The following is a 22,327-nucleotide window of genomic DNA, read 5'->3' on the forward strand; positions in this document are numbered from 1 at the left end:
CTGGTGGAAATGCAAACTGGTGCAGCCACTTTGGAAAACAGCATGGAGGTTCCTCAAAAAGTTAAAAATGGAACTATCCTATGACCAAGGATTTATCCAAAGGATACAGAAGTGCTGTTTTGAAGGGACACATGCACCCCAATGTCTATAGCAGCACTATCAACAATAGCCAAAGTATGGAAAGACCCTAAATGTCCATCGACTGATGAACGGAAAAGATGATGTGGGGTGTGTGTGTGTGTGTGTGTGTATGGTACATATATGTATTATATATACACATGTGTAACACATATATACACATATATGTATATATACACACACACACACACATATATATATATAACAGAATATTACTTGGTGATCAAAAAGAATGAAATCTTGCCATTTGCAACAATGTGGGTGGAACTTGAGTATATTATGCTAAGTGAAATCAGAAAAAGACAAAGAGCATGTGGCTTCACCCATATGCAGAATTTAAGATACAAAATAGATGAACATAAGAGAAGGGAAGCAAAAATAATATAAAAACAGGGAGACAAACCATAAGAGACTTAAATACAAAGAACAAACTGAGGGCTGCTTGAAGGGTGTTGGGTGGGGGTGATAGGCTAAAGGTGTGAGGGGCATTAAGAAGGACACTTGTTGGGATGAACACTGGGTGTTATACAGAAGTGATGAGTCACTAAATTATATTCCTGAAATCAAAAAAAAAAGAAAGAAAAAAATAAGAACCCCCATATACTGCTGGTGGGAATGTAAAATGGAGCAGTCACTTTGAAGAACATTCTGGCAGTTCCTCAAAAGGTTAAACAGAGAGTTACCATATGACCCAACAATTCCACTCAAAAATATATATATAATCCATGAGAATTAAAAATATAAACTTGCACCCAAATGTTCATAGCAACATTATTTGTAACAGCCAAAAAGTGTGAAAACAACTCAAATGTCCATTAATGGTGAATAGAAAAATAAAATTTCATATACATATATATTGTTATTCAGCAATAAAAAGGACTGAATACTGATACATGCTACCATACGGATGAATCTTAAAAACATTATGCTAAGTGAAAGAAGCCAGACACAAAGGGTTATATATTATATGATTCCATCTGTATGAAATGTCCAAAACAGGCAAACCTATGAAAGTAGAGTAATGGTTACTTGGAGCTGGGGGCATGGGGGAGAAGGAATGGGAAATGACTATTAATGGGTACAGGTTTATTTTTGGGGTGATGAAAACGTTCTGGAATTAGACAGTGGTGACAGCTGCACAACACTACGAATATTCTAAAAACCACTGACATGTACCTTTTAATGGGCAAACTGTATGCCATGTATGCCATGTGAATTATATCTCAGTAAACCTGTTTTTACAATCAGCGCGAGAAGGCAGAACTGGCAAAATGTTAACTATTCATGTATCTACAGGAAGGGTAATATGGGTGTGAATTCTATCACTGCCATATTTCTGTAGGCTTGAAATTTTTCAAAATGAGATTTGAGAAAATAATGCTAATGAAACATGATTTGGGAAAACTAGCACTGACCTCAAGTAACAGGTTTACTTTTTCATAAGTAAGTGAATTCTATGGTTGGTGGAGAAGGATGTAACCAAAATCAACAGACAACTAACCACAAGTCAGGAAACCTATAGTCAAGGGACACCCACCTGGTTGAGAAGTATCAGTCCATCCCCTCTTCGCTCGTACACAATAATCCCATCTTGTATTGGGGTCTTTGACAAACTTTCCAATATCTTTGAAGAGTTCACAAAAAGACATTTGGCTGGCTCGATAAACAGTGTAGTAGAGGAGGGCAGCCCTCCATAAAAAGGGGTCTTTTCTAAAAAGGACACTGTGAATACTTGCCAGTCCTTCCTCTGTGGGATTGTTTGGCTTTAGCTCATGTTTTTTACGACCAGTCCAACTGTTCCATGGCTGCTGAAGGTTGTTAATACCTCGAAAATAATGTGTGCCTGTGGACAAGAAAAGGCACACAAAAAAACCAAGAAATGACATTCTCGTTTTAACTCTTAGCCAAAAAAAGATTCTACCAACAGTTCTAAAATTAAACTGATGTGTACCTACAAAACAAAGTGGAAAATGACCTGACCTTAAAGCCTTTTGCAGGAGGTACTCTGCCTTCAGAAGGACTGCATGTGTCATTAGGAGAGGTAAAGGGAAGAATCACAGACTTTGATATTTGAAAAAAATATGAGAGAGCACTTAGTTCAATTTCTTCAAGTTTCAGGCGGGAGGACTAAAATTCAGAGGAGTTAAATGACTATCCATGCTTAATACAGCTACACAGTGCCTGAAAAAATCTAATTTGAAGTAAGACATTACTATCTTGGCTCAAGTGAAACCTAAAAATTTCATTACTTTTTGCTAAATACTGCTAAGAGAAAACCCCATTATAAAAGAATGTTTCTCTGATGCTGATTTCTGATATTACAAATGAACAAATGGAGAAGGGCTACCCTACCTATTTCATGCCTCAGCATTCCCTCCAGCCAGTGCTCACGTGCAGTGGAAACATTGATGGTCAGCGTTGGACATCCATTTACCACTGTCATCGAAGCTCGGGAAAGCAGATCTTCAGTGAGATGTACTACAATCTAAGGAGCAAGAGGAAAAATATAAATATATGAAACAAAACATAAAGGCTGGGGTTAAGCAGCTTTCACAGGAAACCACAGACCCATAAATCAAGATGTTTTTATTTTGCTTATACCAATTCAAATCTCCCAGAAACCTAGACGATGAAATTCAGGGCCAATCACTTTTGACGCTTCCTCCTTTGAGCCGGGGGAACTCAAGAACCTTTCCTGGAATGAAGGAAAGTAGAGGGCCACGCTCTCAAATACAGTCCCCCCTGGCTACAATGATGTAAAGGAAGGTATATAAGCCAGAGTCCTGTTCGCTGTTGGGCCAAAGCTTATTTTGAACTGGCTACTAACAAGAGGAGCCACTGAGGCAAATCTCTTAAGAATTTTCATAAAACAATTCCAACAATTCCATGAAGTATACAGAAGTGGTAGTAAGTAAAGAAAAACACATAGTGAGCAAAATAATTCAATGCGACATAAACTTAGCATTTAGTGAGACTTCTGGGTGACTAATTTAATGAGCAGAATGGGGATGGGAGAACAAAACCTGCAGAGAAAACCATGTGGCACCAGGAGTTAAAATGCCAGCAGTCAGCATCTCGTGTCATCCCAATTCATACCTCACCCATGCAGCCTTCTTTCATCATGTACTTCCTAACGTGACTCCAGATTCGAGTTTTAGATAGCAGGCTGCCACCGGTGGCCTGCTCAAATTTTTCATAACTTCCATATTTCTGTAAAGTCAGTTCCATAATATTGATGGACTGTAAAAAAAAAACACACAGATAATGAAAATAGCCTTGAATTATTTTGAGATGAGTAATAAGCCAGTTATATTCTTATTGATCATGACCTGTTCTGTGTTTATTGATTTCCAAATGAAACTGCAACTGAGGTACCACATCTAATCCTAAACACTGTTCACTCACTGTCACAAATTTTTACAAACACCTCAGTACTTAGAAATCCTCTGTGTTTGTTTCTCCTTCACCTGCTAAAGGACAAAGGTACTGCATACAGTGTCACCACCTGACAGGCTGAGGAGATAAGGCAGAGGGCTCCTTGGCTTCTCTAAGACCATTTGGTGGTTTGGCAAGAGAACTCACAGTGGAAGGTCTGTCTCCAGATTAATCACTAAATTATAACTGCCATTTGGATAAAAAAAATAATAGCCCCAATTTTCAAGAACACAAAAAAATAATCCACAATTCTTCTGTGACAATCTTATAAAATTTGAAGTTTTCCTGGGCTAATCTTTCACAGAAAACAGTCTCAACATTACAAAAACATTTTCATCTTTCATTCAGGGCAGGGTACCACCTACTTTTCATTCTTCATTAATTTTCACATCAAAAGAATATGAAAATTGAGATCTTTTCTAAACACAGATATACAGAAAGGAAGACTAGAAAAAAAAAAAAACCCTAGTAATGAATCAGAGATCCTTAGTATCTTGAAAAAGCCACAAGAAAGGAAAACATAAGGAAGAAAAAGAATCTTCAAAAGGCCTTTTGGGAAAGAAGCTAGAAAATGCAAATATATCTTATAGGAATTGAGAGAGAAGCTAGAAAATTCATGCTATGAAGTCTAGTTTTTTATTGTCAGACTAGTAAAGAGACTGAAACTATAAGCACTAGAGTCAGACTACTTGCATTGCTGCCCTGGTTCTATCCACCTTCTGGCTTTGTGGCCATGGGCAAGTCACTAAAGTTGTCAGTAAGCCTCCCATTTTTAAATGGGGTAACAATAATGTCTACTTCATGGTTTTGTTGAGAAAATTTAGTCAAGCTTTTTAAAGTACAAATAAGTAGTCAATACCTGTCAATTATTATTACATCATCATCATCATCATGATCGGTACATTCATTCTTTGTAAATGCCACCGCCGTACATAATATGCTCAACACAACTACAGAAAACGAACACACTACAAGTTACAATACAACATATATATCTCCACTGAAAAAATATGTATTACTAATAAACTAGGCATGTGACTTAAAGTTAGTGTAACAAGAAATGGCTTCGATAGGCTTTGCCTGGCTTCTGTTCCCAAAACTGTTCTTGAAAGCCTTGCAATTCAAACTGTGGTCGAAAGGCTGTGAGCTGGTTTCAGATGCAGAATTTTGCCCCCCACCATGCCTAGTGAATCAGAACATGCACTTTAACAAGATCCTCAGATGACTCATGTGCACGGTAAAAAGCAGCATCTCAGAGAATGGAAATATAGCATAAAAAGGCTACATTTTTTATATGACAACTCTGATTATTAAAAGAATAAAAGCACATAATTAAAAACCCATTTCAGCAGATTAGCAAATATTTTTTGCATACCCTAGTCTAATGATCCCAAGTCATCAATATATCAAACACGGTGAGAAGAAGGTAAGAAATTTGGCCTTAATTCCAGCAGAGACAGATGTGGTGCCTTCTATATTGGACTGACATTTAGACCTAAAAAAGGTTAAAGAATTTTTTTAATATAACTTGTAGTTGTATGTTTTTAAAGTATGTACTTAATTTTGGATAAAATTAGCTTTTCTAGCATATGCTTACTCACTAGAAAAACTGTCGTTATCTGGTTACTATGGTAGTCCCCGCTCATCTGCAGGGGATATGTTCTAAGACCCCAGTGGATGACTGAAAATGCAGAGTACAAAAGCCTATGTACACTATTTTTTTCCTATATATACCCACCTATGATAAGGTTTAATTTATAAACTATGCACAGTAAGAGTTTAACAATAACTATTAAATAGAACAATTATAACAATACACTGTAATAAAAGTTAAGTGAATGTGGCCTCTCTCTCAAGATATCTTATGGTACCATAACCCACTCCTCTTCTTGTGATGTGAGATGATAAAATGACTGTGTGATAAGAAGGAAGGGGGGGCAAATGACACAGGCAGCAGCATGAGGCTACCACTGACCTTCTGACGATATGTCAGAAAGAGGATCATCTGCTTCCAGAGAGAGGTTGATCTCAGGCAACTGAAACTGCAGAAGGTGAAACCACAGATAAGGCATACTACTGTGTTTATTACAGCAGATATAAAAGAATTTAGAGAATTAAGAAAAACTTAAATACAGGTGTTCCCTGTTATTGCCAATAAATGGTACTAGAAGGCTATTAAGTGTTCATATTCATTCATATTCCTAATAGGAAACAAAAATTTGATAGGAAGTTTACACTAAAAAGGTACCCTATAAATACAAGAAAGAAAACATACCTTGGCAGCTTAATAACATTTAGGCAACTTTTATGTATGCCTATGTACTAATTTTTTGATTCATCAATGAATGAATAAAAATAGTGGGGGCTGGGGGGGAGGGGGAGTGATTTTTCCATCAGAATGATATACAATAGCACATAACATCCTTCATTTCATCCTGATTTACATGGCATCATAATGGTGGCAACACTACATGGGAGCTTGTGTTAATATGATGTCATGTCCAATCATTCTTTAAAGTGCCTATCCTATTGTTATCTCTACTGATTTCTTTCTTCAACAGTTTTTCAACTGGTCCAACCTAGGTAGATTTGTCAGTGATCACAAAGATCTCCAGTATCCTTCACTAACCTCAAGAAATAACTTCCCAATCCACCTGCATTATAATAACGCCCAGGCACAGAGACAGAAACAGTGGTTAAATGGGTGAATAAATTCAAGCATTAACAGAGACAGCAGAAATGTTGAGTGGCCACTTCATCAGTGAATATTTTTATGTTACAATTTCTGCTGCTTTATGCAATCTCCTAACTGCAGGCCACAAAAATTTTAGGAGTATGATCTCAGCTTTGGAAAAAGGAAAAGGCAATAAACAATGTAAAAAGGCACAAGGAAGCCTGCAAGAATATACCCAAAGGCTGCTGCTCCTGTTTGGGATGGAGTGATAAGATTGCACTGAGGTTTATTATCTGTACTTTTCAGAAGTTTTAAAATTCTTTACAATATGCATTTATTAGTGTTATGATCAAGAGGAAAAAGTCATTTTTCTTCAGTTTTACTGAGTTATGACTAACAAATACAAATAAAAATTGTGGGGGCACCTGGGTGGCTCAGTCAGTTAAGCGTCTGACTCCTGATCTCAGCTCAGGTCATGATCTCACACTTCATGAGATCGAGCCCTGAGTCGTGCTCTGTGCTGACATTGTGGAATGTTCTTGGGATTCTCTCTCTTCCTCTCTCTCTCTCTCTCTCTCTCTCTCTCTCTCTCTCTCTGTTCCTCCCCCACTCAGTGTATGTGCACGTGTGCTCCCTCTCTCAAAATAAATAATAAACTTAAAAAATAAAATAAAAATGTGGCATATTTAGGTTGTACCATGTGATGTGTTTTTCTAAAGGTGTACAATGTAATGATTTAGTATATGTACACACTGTGAAATGATTACTACAAGCAAGTTGATTGACACAGCTATCACCTCACGTAGTTACCACTTTCTGTGTGGCGAAAACATCTAAGATCTTAGTATATTTCAAGTATACAATACAGTAATTTTATTTTAATTTTTTTAAGTTTGAGAAAGGGAGAGAGAGAGTAGGAGAGGGGAAGGTGGGGGGGGGGGGGGGGAGAGAGAATCCCAAGCAGGTTCTGCACTGTCAGCACAGAGCCGAACATAAGGCTTGAACCCATGAACCATGAGATCATGACCTGAGCTGAAATCAAGAGTCAGACACTCAACTGAGCCACCTACAATACAGTATTATTAACTATAATCATCATGCTGTACATTAGATCCCCAGGACTTATTCAGCTTATAACTGAAAGTTTGTACCCTTTGACCTACATCTCCCCATTCTCCCCCACAACCCATTTTTTTTTTAAGAGAAAAGAAAGGAGAAGTTTATCTGCTCTCCCTTGAGTTCAGAGAATCCATATCTATACCACTTGGAGAATCAAGCTTTCACATACCTCATCCACATGGCAAATTACTTCTGAAAGGCAATAAATTTCATGTCAAATCTCTCTTCTCCATTAGTGTCATCATTTAAGTGAATCAGAAGACATTTCCCAGTATTATTTGGTCAGGAATTAAAACAAGAAGAAGCTTAATTATTTTTCTCCAATCATCACTTCCTTTTTTTTAAATTTTTTAAAGTTTATTTATGTATTTTGAGAGAAAGAAAAACAGCACATGAGCGGGGGGTGGGGGGCAGAGAGAGAGCGAGAATCCCAAGAAGGCTTTGCGTGCTGTCAGCCAGAGCCCAATGTGGGGCTCGAACTCATGAACTGTGAATCATGACCTGAGCGGAAGTCAAGAGTGAGATGCTTAACCAAATGAACCATTCAGGCGCCTCTCCAATCATCGCTTTCAATTTGCCATCCAGGATATCACCTTCCTATGTCCAAATATCTCAACCAGTTTCATTAGCTTTCCAATATTTTTCAAATATCAAAGAAAGTCCACTTCAAGTCAATTTAATCAACTTTAAAAGGTCAATCACATAGAATTTAAAGTGCTTTCCCCTCCCCGAGGACAGGCCAGGCCTGAGGCCTAAAGAACCTTCACTGGGAAAGAAAAGTATAATAATGATTTCTTTCTCATTCCTCCCCGGTTTTCTAGGCCTCTCTTTCCCTTCAGCATACTGTGGGATGGGACAAAGGAAAAAACAATTCTGATGTAGCTGGTTCAGCTGCGGCCCTCCTTCCTCAACGTGAAGGCTGACACAGGCCTATCCTAGCCGGCACCTCCACTACAGCACGGCCACTACAAGAAGCCGCCTAGAGTGGACTACTAACAAAACTCTGAAATTTTAAAACACAGTAGGAAAAACCAAAAGACTTAACTGATTGTATACCCATTTTATGAAATACATGCAGTCAGTGACAATAATGCTGACAAAAAAGGTTGACAGTTTTTAATGATATGAGAAAATACAGGTATGTAAACAAAAATATACTAACCTCGATTATGAACATTAGGGATGGGACAAGGAAAACACACTAAATGTCAATAGTGATTATCTGTTAGCGACAGAATAATGGGATTTTATTCTCTTCTCTATACTTTTCCAACTTTCTATACTGAACATATATTTCTTTTATAACTGGAAAAATATAATGTTTAAGTGCCCTCTACTTTGTAAACTCCGAGTCTTTCTATTTACCACCTACTTTCTCCCACTTGCCAGTTAGTCAGTCATTGATATCCTTTCTCTGGAGTATTTGTGTTTAAAAAAAAAGAACACATGGGGGGAACAATCTTAACAATTCAAATATTTTTCTATAGATTTTTAGGCAGAGCAGATTGCTGGTAGAAAGAGTTGGTATGGCTTGCACACTTGAGGCCTCCTCATGGAGGAAGCAGCCACTTGCCTCAGCCATGTGAAGATCTAGCCCTGACTTACCTGTAAATATCAAATGTATTCTCTGCTGCCTTCCAACCATAAGAATAGCAAACACAAACAGAAGCAATCAGATATTACATAGTTTTACTGATCAGTTTTAAAAGTTTGGAACCAAATCATCTTAATATATAGACAACCCTATTGCCCAGGTCTTAGTTCCCTAATCTGGAGGAATGTGACCTTGTTTCTTGCTTTTGTGTCCATCTTACAACTATGCCAACTCTTCCATCACCGTGTTAGAAAATGATATAACAGAATCTCCTCTTGAGTTCTATAAGAACAGTATCAGGTAGGATATTTCTTCCTAAAAATGGGCTGAAATATGCCACCAAACAGTTTTGCCTTTTAAAATTGGACCAAAAACCATTATTTTTTTGCTAAATTATGAATCAATACCAGAGTAATAGAGAATAGAGAATCAATATTGGTATCTCTGCTCATATCAACTATTTCTGAATCCTTCCTCTTTATAAGAGGATGTTCTGAAGCTTTGTATATCTTACAGACATAAAAACAAATAGATTTTCAGAGAGCTCAAACCTAGAGCAAAAAGGAAGTAAATACAAACAAACAATTGTTCAGCATGAAGGAAATGATCCTATCTCTCCCCTGATCTAGATGTTATTTATAATGTCATGTAAAATAAAACATAAAAATAAAAATAAAATAAAACATTCTTCATAATGCTACAGCACTACCACCTCATGACCCTGAATCACTCTTATTCTCCTCTAGGAAAACAAGAAGCGGGGTGCCTAGGTGGCTCAGTCGGTTGAGTGTCTGACTCTTCATTTTGGCTCAGGTCACGATCTCACAGTTTGTGAGATGAGCCCCGCGTTGGGCTCTGCGCTGACAGCATGGAGCCTGTCTGGGATTCTCTCTCCGTTTCTCGCTCTCTGTTCTCCCCTGCTCTTTCTAAACTCTCTCTCTCAAAAAAAAAAAAAAAAACCAACCAAACAAACAAACAAACAAAACCAAAAACCCCAGAATTGTATAATCAGGAAGACGGCAAAATAAGAGGACCCTAAACTCACCTTGCCACATGGATACAACTAGGTAACACTCATATCAGTGTAAATAACCCAGAAAATGGGAAGACTGGCAAAACAAACTCCACAACTAAAGGTACAGAAGAGGCCACAATGAAGAGGGTAGGAAGGGTAGAAGTGTGGTAGGGAGCTAAACAGGCCATCTGCAGGAGGGAACCCGTGGACGCAGAGGGGGGAGAGAAACAGATCCTCTCACTGGGGAAGACAATCCCCACATCATTTAAATCAGAAAACCAGAGAATATGAATTTCACTAGTTTTTACAACCAGTGGGACTTAAAGCCTAGAATTTACCATTATCAGCTGGCTCAGCTCTGAGAGAACCCAGAAGGCAAATGAAAACTGAGTCCCCACCCTTAAGGGGACAGCACTATAAACATCCCAGAGAAATATACAGAAGCAGCAGTTTGAAAAATGCCTGGGGCATAAGGGAGGGAGAGTGATTTACTAATTGCAGAGCCTGTTCCAGTGGGGCAGATTAAACTGGGAGGCTCCTCCAAGAACACAGGAGCTGGCAGGGCCATTTCCCTCGCCTACCCCCAGCATAAACACATGCTACCTGCAGGGATCACCACACTCCCTACCTAACTTGCTTACAACCTACCCTGCCCCCTCCAGCCAGGCCAGCCTCAGTCCCTGTGCTCCAAGTCCCCTCCAGAAGACCAGCGCAAACCTTGCCAACACCATCTGCCGACTGTGAGCTTTTGCAGGGCCTCCTGTGGGAGACACATGCACCTTGTTAAAACTGGGATTTATTCCTGGGATGCAAGGGTGATTCAATATTTGCAAATCAATCAAAGTGATATATCACATCAACCAGAGAAAGGATAAAACTATATGATCATCTCAATAGATACAGAGAAAGCATCTGACAAGTACAACATCCATTTATGGTAAAAACTGGGGACAAAGTAGGTCTAGAGGGAATATACCTCAACATAATAAATTAAAACCCACAAGGGCACCTGGGTGGCTCAGTTGGTTAGTGTCCAACTTGATTTCAGCTCAGGTCATGCTCCCAAGGTCATGGGATCAAGTCCTGTGTCAGGCTCCATGCTAAACATGAAGCCTGCTTGAGATTCTCTCTCTCCCCCTCGGTCCCTCTCACCTATTTGTTCTCTTTCTAAAAAAAAAAAAAAAAAAAATTTATTTATATAAAAAAAAGAAAAGTCCACAGCTAACATTATTCTCAATAGGGAAAAACTGAGAGCTTTTCCCCTAAGGTCAAGAACAAGACAAGGATGTCCACTCTTACCACTTTTATTCAACACAGTACTTAAAGTCTTAGCCACAGCAATCAGACAAGAAAAAGAAATAAAAGGCACCCAAATTGGTAAGGAAGAAGTAAAACTTTCACTATTTACAGATGACATATTATATATAGAAAACCCTAAAAACTCTATCCAACAACTATTAGAACTGATAAATGAATTCAGTAAGGTTGCAGGATACAAAATCAATGTACAGAAAGCTGTTGCATTTCTATACACTAATAATGAAATAGCAGAAAAAGAAATTAAGAAAATAATCCTATTTATAATTGTACCAAGAATAATAAAATACCTAGGAATAAATATAACCAAGGAGGTGCAAGACCTGTACTGTGAAAACTATAAAACACTGACTGAAAGAAATTGAAGATGACACAAATGGAAAGACAGTCCATGCTCATGGATGGGAAGAACGAATATTGTTAAAATGTCCATACTACCCAAAGCAACCTACAGATTAAAAAATTTTTTTTATGTTTATTTAGTTTTGAGAGAGAGAGTGCAAGCAGAGGAGGGGCAGAGAGAGGGAGACACAGAATCCGAAGCAGGCTCCAGGCTCTGAGCTGTCAGCACAGAGCCCGACGCGGGGCTCAAACTCACGAGCTGTGAGATCATGACCTGAGCTGAAGTCAGACGCTTAACCAACTGAGCCACCCAGGCACCCCAGCAACTGACAGATTTAAAGTAATCCCTCCCTATCAAAATACCAACAGCATTTTTCACAGAACTAGAACCAACAATCCTAAAATTTGTATGGAACCACAAAGATCCCAAATAGCAAATGCAATTTTGAAAAAGAAAAACAAAACTGGAGGTATCACAATTCCAGTCTTCAAGTTACATTACAAAGCTGTAGTAGCCCAAACAGTATGGTACTGCTACAAAAATAGAATGGAACAGAAGAGAAAACCCAAAAAGAAACCCACAATTATATGGTCAATTAATCTTTAACACAAGGGGCAAAAATATGCAATAGGAAAAAGATAGTTTCTTCAACAAATGGTGCTGGGAAAACTGGACAGCTACATGCAAAAGAATGAAACTAGACCAATTTCTTACACCATAAACAAAAATAAACTCAAAACACATTAAGAACCTAACTGTGAGACCTAAAACTATAAAAATAGCAGAAGAAACCACAGGAAGTAATGTCTCTTAGCCACAGCAACATTTTTCTAGATATGTCTCCTTCTGAGGCAAGGGAAACAAAAGCAAAAATAAACTATTGGGACTACATCAAAATAAAAAAGCTTCTTCTGCACAGAAAAGGAAACCAACAAACCAAAAACAACCTAGTGAATGGTAGAAGATATTTGTAAATGACATATGCAATAAAGGGTTAGTATCCAAAATACATAAAGAACTTATACAACTGAACACCAAAAAATCCTCAAAATAATCCAATTAAAAATGGGCAGAAAACATGAACAGACATTTCTCCAAAGAAGACAAACAGATAGCCAAAGGACACATGAAAAGACACTCAACATCACTCATCATTAGGGAAAGGCAAATCAATACCCCAATGAGATTTCACCTCACACCTGTCAGTGTTTTAAAATAAAAAACACTTTTTCTGATGGAAAGATGGCAGCATAGGAGGACGCTGGGCTCACCACACCCTGCTGATCAGATTCCACCCACACCTGCCTAAATAACCCAGAAAACAGCCAGAAGACTAGCAGAAAGGACTCTCCAGAGCCAAGCATAGACAAGAGGCCCACAAAAGAGGGTAGGAAGGGCGGAGAGGCGGTGTACGCTACACGGACTGGCAGGAGGGAGCCAGGGCTGTGGAGGGGCAGCCCGCCGGCAAGGTAGAGCCCCCGAGTCTGACTTGCAAAAGTGGAGGGGCCAGACTGCGTGAGTTCTGACAGCCAGCGGGACTTGACATCTGGAATGTTAAAAGCCAACAGCTCTGCTCTCAGAGAGCAGGAGGGCTAGAGGACAACGGGAGGGAGAGTTGTTGAGCCCTGGAGGACAGAGCTCAGCTTGGCGGGGAACAAAGGTGCTGGCCAGCGCCATCTCCCTCGCCCATCCCCCAGCCAAAATCCCAAAGGGAACCAGTTCCCGTCAGGGAACTTGCTTGCACCGCACAGACACCCAACACTGTGCTTCTGCAGATCCATCCCTCCAACAGGTCTGCCTCCCTCCTGGTGCTTCAGGGCCCCTCCCGAAGCGGACCACCAAAGGCAAAGCGAGCTGAGTCTGCCTCTCCCGCCCCTGTGCACCTTGCGGACCCACCCCAGCTAATATGCCAGATCCCATCGAAACAGCACCACAAGCTGGCAGTGTGCAAGTAGCCCAGACAGAGGCCACACCACTCCACAGTGAGTCCTACTCCTGGGAGAGGGGAAGATAAGGTACACACCAGTCTGACTGTGGTCCCAGCGGTGGGCTGGGGGCAGACAATGGGTCTGACAGCAGCCCCACCCACCAACGCAAGTTACTCCAGACAGCACAGAGGAAGAGCCCTGCAGTTCCGTGCCACTCCAGGGACTATTCAAATTGACGAACAGAAGAATTCTCCTCAAAAGAAACTCCAGGAAGTAGTGACAGCTAACAAACTGATCAAAAACGATTTAAGCAATATAACAGAAAATGAATTTAAAATAATAGTCATAAAATTAATCACTGGGCTTGAAAAAAGGAGAGGACAGCAGGGAATCTACTGCTACAGAGATCAAGAGACCAAGAAACAGTCAGGAGGAGCTAAACAATGCTATAAATGAGCTACAAAATCAAATTGAGGCAACCACAGCTCGGATAGAAGAGGCAGAGGAGAGAATAGATGAATTAGAAGATAAAATCATGGAAAAAGAGGAAGCTGAGAAAAAGAGAGATAAAAAAAATCCAGGAGTATGAGGGGAGAATTAGAGAACTAAGTGATGCTATGAAATGCAATAATATACGCATAATTGGGATTCCAGAGGAGGAAGAGAGAGAGAAAGGTGCTAAAGGTGTACTTGAAGAAATCATAGCTGAGAACTTCCCTGATCTGGGCAAGGAAAAAGACATTGAAATCCAAGAGGCACAGAGAACTCCCTTCAGACATAACTTGAATCGATCTTCTGCATGACATATCATAGTGAAACTGGCAAAATACAAGGATGAAGAGAAAATTCTGAAAGCAGCTAAGGATAAACATGTTCTAACATATAAAGGGAGACCGATAAGACTAGTGATGGATCTATCTACTGAAACTTGGCAGGACACAAAGGAATGGCAGGAAATCTTCAATGTGATGAACAGAAAAAAATATGCAGCCGAGAATCCTTTATCCAGCAAGTCTGTCATTTAGAATAGAAGGAGAGATAAAGGTCTTCCCAAACAAACAAAAACTGAAGGAATTCGTCACCACTAAACCAGCCCTACCAGAGATCCTAAGAGGGATCCTGTGAGACAAAGTACCAGAGACATCACTACAAGCATGAAACCTACAGACATCACAATGACTCTAAACCCATATCTTTCTATAATAACACTGAATGTAAATGGACTAAATGCTCCAACCAAAAGACATAGGGTATCAGAATGGATAAAAAAAAAACCAAGACCCATCTATTTGCTGTCTACAAGAGACTCATTTTAGACCTGAGGACACCTTCAGATTGAAAGTGAGGGGATGGAGAACTCTCTATCATGCTATTGGAAGTCAAAAGAAAGCTGGAGTAGTCATATCAGACAAACTAGACTTTAAATTAAAGGCTGTAACAAGAGATGAAGAAGAGCATTATATAATAATTACAGGGTCTATCCATCAGGAAGAGCTAATAATTATAAATGTCTATGCGCCAAATACAGGAGCCCCCAAATATATAAAACAATTACTCACAAACATAAGCAACCTTATTGATAAGAATGTGGTAATTGCAGGGGACTTTAATACTCCACTTACAACAATGGATTGATCATCTAGACACAGGATCAATAAAGAAACAAGGGCCCTGAATGATACATTGGTTCAGATGGACTTGACAGATATATTTAGAATTCTGCATCCCAGAGCAACAGAATATACTTTCTTCTCGAGTGCACATGGAACATTCTCCAAGATAGATTGCATACTGGGTCACAAAACAGCCCTTCATAAGTATACAAGAATTGAGATCATACCATGCATACTTTCAGACCACAATGCTATGAAGCTTGAAATCAACCACATGAAAAAGTCTGGAAAACCTCCAAAAGCATGGAGGTTAAAGAACACCCTACTAAAGAATGAATGGGTCAACCAGGCAATTAGAGAAGAAATTAAAAAATATATGGAAACAAATGAAAACGAAAATACAACAATCCAAACGCTTTGGGATGCAGCGAAGGCAGTCCTGAGAGGAAAATACATAGCAATCCAGGCCTATCTCCAGAAACAAGAAAAATCCCAAATACAAAGTGTAACAGCACACCTAAAGGAAACAGAAGCAAAACAGCAAAGACACCCCAAACCCAGCAGAAGAAGAGAAATAATAAAGATCAGAGCAGAAATAAACAATATAGAATCCAAAAAAACTGTAGAGCAGATCAATGAAACAAAGAGTTGGTTTTTTGAGAAAATAACCAAAATTGATAAACCTCTAGCCAGGCTTCTCAAAAAGAAAAGGGAGATGACCCAAATAGATAAAATCATGAATGCAAATGGAATTATTATAACCAATCCCTCAGAAATACAAGAAATTATCAGGGAATACTATGAAAAATTATATGCCAACAAACTGGACAACCTGGAAGCAATGGACAAATTCCTAAACACCCACACACTCCCAAAACTCAAACAGGAAGAAATAGAAAGCTTGAACAGACCCATAACCAGCGAAGAAATTGAATCAGTTATCAAAAATCTCCCAACAAACAAGATGGCTTATTGGGGACCAGATGGCTTCCCCAATTCTACCAGACGTTTAAAGCAGAGAAAATACCTATCCTTCTCAAGCTATTCCAAAAAATAGAAAGGGAAGGAAAACTTCCAGACTCATTCTATGAAGCCAGCATTACTTTGATTCCTAAACCAGACAGAGACCCAGTTAAAAAAAGAGAACTACAGGCCAATATCCCTGATGAATATGGATGCAAAAATTCTCAATAAGATACTAGCAAATCGAATTCAACAGCATATAAATTAATTATACACCATGATCAAGTGGGATTCATTCCTGGGCTGCAGGGCTGGTTCAGCATTCGCAAATCAATCAACGTGATACATCACATTAATAAAAGAAAAGATAAGAACCATATGATCCTGTCAATCAATGCAGAAAAAGCATTTGACAAAATTCAGCATCCTTTCTTAATAAAAGCCCTCGAGAAAGTCAGGATAGAAGGAACATACTTAAACATCATAAAAGCCATTTATGAAAAGCCCACAGCTAATATCATCCTCAATGGGGAAAAACTGAGAGCTTTCTCCCTGAGATCAGGAACACAACAGGGATGTCCACTCTCACCGCTGTTGTTTAACATAGTGTTGGAAGTTCTAGCATCAACAATCAGACAACAAAATGAAATCAAAGCCATCAAAATTGGCAAAGATAAAGTTAAGCCTTCACTCTTTGCAGATGACATGATATTATACACGGAAAACCCAACAGACTCCACCAAAAGTCTGCTAGAACTGATACATGAATTCAGCAAAGTCGCAGGATACAAAATCAATGTACAGAAATCAGTTGGATTCTTATACACTAATAATGAAGCAACAGAAAGACAAATAAAGAAACTGATCCCATTCACAATTGCACCAAGAAGCATAAAATATCTAGGAATAAACCTAACCAAAGATGCAAAAGATCTGTATGCTGAAAACTATAGAAAGCTTATGAAGGAAATTGAAGAAGATATAAAGAAATGGAAAAACAGTCCATGCTCATGGATTGGAAGAATAAATATTGTTAAAATGTCAATTTTACATTGACTACCCAAAGCTACCCACACATTCAATGCAATCCCAATCAAAATTGCACTAGTATTCTTCTCGAAGCTGGAACAAGCAATCTTAAAATTTGTATGGAACCACATAAGGCCCCAAATAGCCAAAGTAATTTTGAAGACCAAAGCAGGAGGCATCACAATCCCAGACTTTAGCCTCTACTACAAAGCTGTAATGATCAAGACAGCATGGTATTGGCACAAAAACAGACACATAGACCAATGGAATAGAATAGAAACCCCAGAACTAGACCCACAAAAGTATGGCCAACTAATCTTTGACAAAGCAGGAAAGAATATCCAATGGAAAAAAGTCTCTTTAACAAATGGTGCTGGGAGAGCTGGACAGCAACATGAAGAAGAATGAAACTAGACCCTTTCTTACACCAGTTACAAAAACAAACTCAAAATGGATAAAGGATCTGAATGTGAGACAGGAAACCATCAAAACCCTAAAGGAGAAAGTAGGAAAAAACCTCTCTGACTTCAGCCGCAGAAATTTCTTACTTGACACATCCCCAAAGGCAAGGGAATTAAAAGCAAAAATGAACTATTGGGACCTCATGAAGATAAAAAGCTTCTGCACATCAAAGGAAACAATGAAAAAAACTAAAAGGCAGCCAACGGAATGGAAAAAGATATTTGCAAATGACATATCGGACAAAGGGCTAGTATCCAAAATCAATAAAAAGCTCACCAAACTCCACACCCGAAAAACAAACAAACCAGTGAAGAAATGGGCAGAAGACATGAATAGACACTTCTCTAAAGAAGACATCCAGATGGCCAATGTCACTCCTCATCAGGGAAATACAAATCAAAACCACGCTCAGATACCACCTCATGCCAGTCAGAGTGGCTAAAACGAACAAATCAGGAGACTATAGATGCTGGCGAGGATGTGGAGAAACGGGAACCCTCTTGCACTGTTGTGGGAATGCAAACTGGTGCAGCCACTCTGGAAAACAGTGTGGAGGTTCCTCAAACAATTAAAAATAGACCTACCCTATGACCCAGTAGTAGCTCTGCTAGGAATTACCCAAGGGATATAGGAGTACTGATGCATAGGGGCACTTGTACCCCAATGTTTATAGCAGCACTCTCAACAATAGCCAAATTATGGGAAGAGCCTAAATGTCCATCAACTGATGAGTGGATAAAGAAATTGTGGTTTATATACACAATGGAATACTACGTGGCAATGAGAAAGAATGTAGCAACGTGGATGGAACTGGAGAGTGTGATGCTAAGTGAAATAAGTCATACAGAGAAAGACAGATACCATATGTTTTCACTCTTATGTGGATCCTGAGAAACTTAACAGAAGTCCATGGGGGAGGGGAAGAAAAAAAAAAAAAAAGAGGTTAGAGTGGGAGAGAGCCAAAGCATAAGAGACTCTTAAAAACTGAGAACTGAGGATTGATGGGGGGTGGGAGGGAGGGGAGGGTGGGTGATGGGTATTGAGGAGGGCACCTTTTGGGATGAGCACTGGGTGCTGTATGGAAACCAATTTGCCAATAAGTTTCATATATATATATATATATATATATATATATATATATATATATATATATATATATATATAAAGAATAGTCCAATAGCACAATGTAACATTTAAACCACTAATCCAGAAAATAAAAAATCTCTATATAAAACTTTTAGCATTGTATGCAGTGCTGGGGGGCTCAGTTGGTTAAACATCTGACTGGATCTCAGCTTAGGTCTTGATCTCAGGATTGTAAATTTAAGCTCAGTGTTGGGCTCCACACCCAGCATGGAGCCTACTTTAAAAAGAAAATAAAACAAAACACTTGGAATTATCTTAGATCATTTTAAAAACTTTCTGAAAAATCTTAACATTCTGGTGAATGATCTGCTTTTGGTATACCTGCTAATTCTGTTTACTGTTTAGTAGTTTGAAAATCTGACCATCAATCATGAACCACTTCAACAGTCCTATGTAGAAAAACTATCTCCCTTCTCTCTTTTCACTCAGTGAAAAACTGTGTACAATAGGGACACTATTATGATACGAGTCGGGGTGATATTGTGAAAGACTAGAAATGAGTAGATCTAGTTTTACATTAATGCCTTACTAAATGTGTCATCTTGAGTATGTCGTTTTACTTTTCACAGGTTTAGTTTCTTCACAGGCAAAATGGAGATGAAAATTTTTCCATTTACCTCAAAGAGTTGTTGTGAGGATGAAATTAGAGACAACACCAAGAAAGGAGAAAAGGAAAGAATGTGTTTTGCAATCTATTTCCCACATGACTGTATACAGGTTTAACAGAAGATAGCTGGGTTTTAATTTTACAATTTAAAGTAACTGATTTGACATCCATCCAGTCCCAACCCTCCCTTCATTACTTTCCTTTTTAGTAAATTCTAACACCTAGAACTCTTCCCCCACCACCTATCCAAATACTGAATAACCCCTAGGAGATCATATAGACCTTGTCTTTAAGCCAGTGTTTTCCAAACTGTTTCCTGTAGAAAAGTGGTTAACAAGGTATCATTTTTAAGAGTTTTATGGCCAAATGTGATTGGAAAATATTGTATTAAACAAAATTAAACAAGACTCTTCCAAGCCTTCATTTTGATGCTGTACATGGTCAATCTCAGGGATGAATATAACATTTTGTGTCTTCCAACTTATGTGACCCTCTTTTCTCATGCAGTATTCCTCAAATCAGTTTGAAAATACTTATTTCAGATAAGCATGAGTTGTGTACACACCCATACACTCCCTCTGGTACTTTGAGATTCTCAGAATGAAAAGCAAAATCCCAAATACTAAATGAATTTTCCAATGGTGACTACTACTTCTTGGCAGCAAATTAAGTAAGATATGGATTACTCAATCAGATCATTAGGTCTCCATTTAAGGTACTGCAGCCACAAACTGATGGGACACCAGAGCAGTAGTCATACTCAGATACCTTTAGCTACGAGCAGTCACTACTCTGTAAAGCCACTGAGTGTAATATCTGGGAGAAACAATAGATTCATCCTTACATTCCAATTAAAAAAAAAAAAAAACCCACTATGTTGACCCCTTAAAAAACATACATTCAGGTTAAACCTGACCCTTGGGCCACAAATATGGATCCATTGTTTGTAAAGTACATCACTAAATTTCTACATTACCATCTAGAAAGTAAGGGCCATTCATTCATTCATTCATCTTATTTGTGCTAATCACTGATACATTTTTTTAAGGTTTTAAGTAATCTCTACACCCAGTGTAAGGCTTGAACTCACAACCCTGAGATCAAGAATTATACACTCTACTGACTGAACCAGCCAGACACCCCTAATCACTGATACTTTTGTTATTTTTATATTTTATAATCTAAGCCCCCATTTAACCATTAGACTGGAAAAGATGACACATAAACCAACAAAATTTAGTAATACTCTGATAGAGGTATAAATATTGAGATGATGGAGAAAGGTAAATAAAAGTGGGCCACTAGAGGAAATAGAGGGCATTCTGGACAAAGGAAAGAATAGTGTCAGAAGCATATACAAAATTAAGTGAAATAGAGTTTCTGGGCTGGAGAGGCATCAGAAGTCTCATTTATTTAATGCCAGGAACTGAGCTAGATTCTGGGTCCCTGGCTGGTGCACCCAGGGAGGGTGCGCCTGAACCCCAGGCATCGCCCAACAGACCCCCAAAGCTTGGCCAAGGCAACTTCAGGTGAGCCCCCCACCCCAGCCCCTTGTGAGCACAGCAGGTGGCGCTCCATCCCAGCTGAGCTGGGAGAGGTTGGGGAGGGGATGCAGGGCCACGGGCCCGTAGACCTTTGGTGGGGAGCCTGAGAGTCACCCAGCAGCTGGCATGGTGCACAGCATACTCACACAGCCTTCAGACCCAGATTTCAGACACCCAACAGCTGGCAAGGCCTGCCCCTTAACGTCCCACCCGGCAGGGCTAGACAAGGGGTCCCAGACCTGGCAGGTGCTCTGTCCGGCCTTCCTGCAGCCGCCTGGGTCCCCAATCTCACCATTTCCCTCCCATATGCTGCCTTCCTCACTCCCAGGGTCTGTGGGTCTCCTCTTTTTGGAGGAAGGGGAAGATTAAGAAGAGGTTTGCCAGTTGGGTGGGGAGCACAGGACCTCCTTCAGACCTAGGCAGGAGCCTGTGAATTGTGGAGGGGTTGTCAGGACTGTCTTTGGGTTTGGAGCCTTTGACAGCAGGCTGGGGGCAGTGGGGAGGCCTGTCCGCCCCTCCTGCTCCACAGACCTGACCTGGACCCCTCCTCACACCAAGATCTGACTCCCATGTGGCAAATTCCTTCAGAGTCTTACTGGGATTGGAAGAAGCCCTCTGGCACAGAGACTCCTAGAGGCCTTCAGGAGGTCTCCAGCTATCAACCCTGAAACTCTGCTCCCTACCAAGCCCCACAAGCTCCCCTTCCAGATCAAGCATGGTGTCCAGGGTCTGGGGGCGGGGTTGAGTAGGACCCTGGATGGAGGCAGCTGCCCCTACTCCTCACTGATGGAGTTGGGCCACTGTTCAAGAGAGAGGGGACAGAACCTTCTGGAGGTGGGAGCTGGAGGTCCAGGCTGGCAGCGAACATAGCTGCTCTGTCTCCCCTAGGTCCTGCTGAGCCTGCAGGTATAGCTGATAAATAAAATACTCTTTTAATCAAAGGATTCAGTCTAGTGGTGAAGACAAAAGAAAAAAAAAAAACAAGAGGATAGCAGCATGATAAACGCTATGCTAGATAATTTCCACAAGATACTGTGGGATTACAGAGTTGACTTGGAAATGTAAGCACGAGCCAGATCATGAAAGATGAAAGACCTACAGGCCATGCTACAGATTTCGGACCTAATCTCGAATTATGAGGAGACCTGAAGTGTTTCAGGAAGGCAAATGACATCAGACTTGTATCTTAGAAAGACACTGATGCAGTGTGGAGAGCAGGGGAGACTGAAGCAAATACTTTTGCCAATACATAATTCAGTTTTCCATAAAATAGAAATTGTAGATTATGATCAGATTATAAGAAAAGTATTAAAAACATATATATTCTACACATGCAGAATGTAATAGATCGAGTGATCTGAGACACTGAGTCTAACATCAATGAAAGAACACAGTTGGAC

At 39.6% G+C, this 22,327-nt stretch overlaps 1 protein-coding gene across 4 annotated transcripts in view; it reads right to left on the bottom strand.

Annotated features, from left to right (window-relative positions):
- MATCAP2 (microtubule associated tyrosine carboxypeptidase 2) overlaps window positions 1-22,327 on the bottom strand; it is a 74,662-nt gene that overhangs the window by 17,159 nt on the left and 35,176 nt on the right. For 3 of the 4 annotated variants that reach the window (XM_019418133.2, XM_053897481.1, XM_053897482.1), the window contains 3 exons: window positions 3,235-3,378; window positions 2,491-2,623; window positions 1,676-1,981 (listed from right to left, as the gene is read on the bottom strand). In XM_019418133.2, the coding sequence (XP_019273678.1) occupies window positions 1,676-1,981; window positions 2,491-2,623; window positions 3,235-3,378 (583 nt within the window). Of the gene's footprint in view, window positions 1-1,675; window positions 1,982-2,490; window positions 2,624-3,234; window positions 3,379-4,948; window positions 4,969-22,327 lie in introns of those variants that run through there. The other variant, XM_019418132.2, reaches the window with a different exon arrangement.

The sequence above is a fragment of the Panthera pardus genome, unplaced genomic scaffold, assembly GCF_024362965.1.
Source record: "Panthera pardus isolate Hobbes unplaced genomic scaffold, ASM2436296v1 HiC_scaffold_8, whole genome shotgun sequence".
NCBI classification, from domain to species: domain Eukaryota; kingdom Metazoa; phylum Chordata; class Mammalia; order Carnivora; family Felidae; genus Panthera; species Panthera pardus.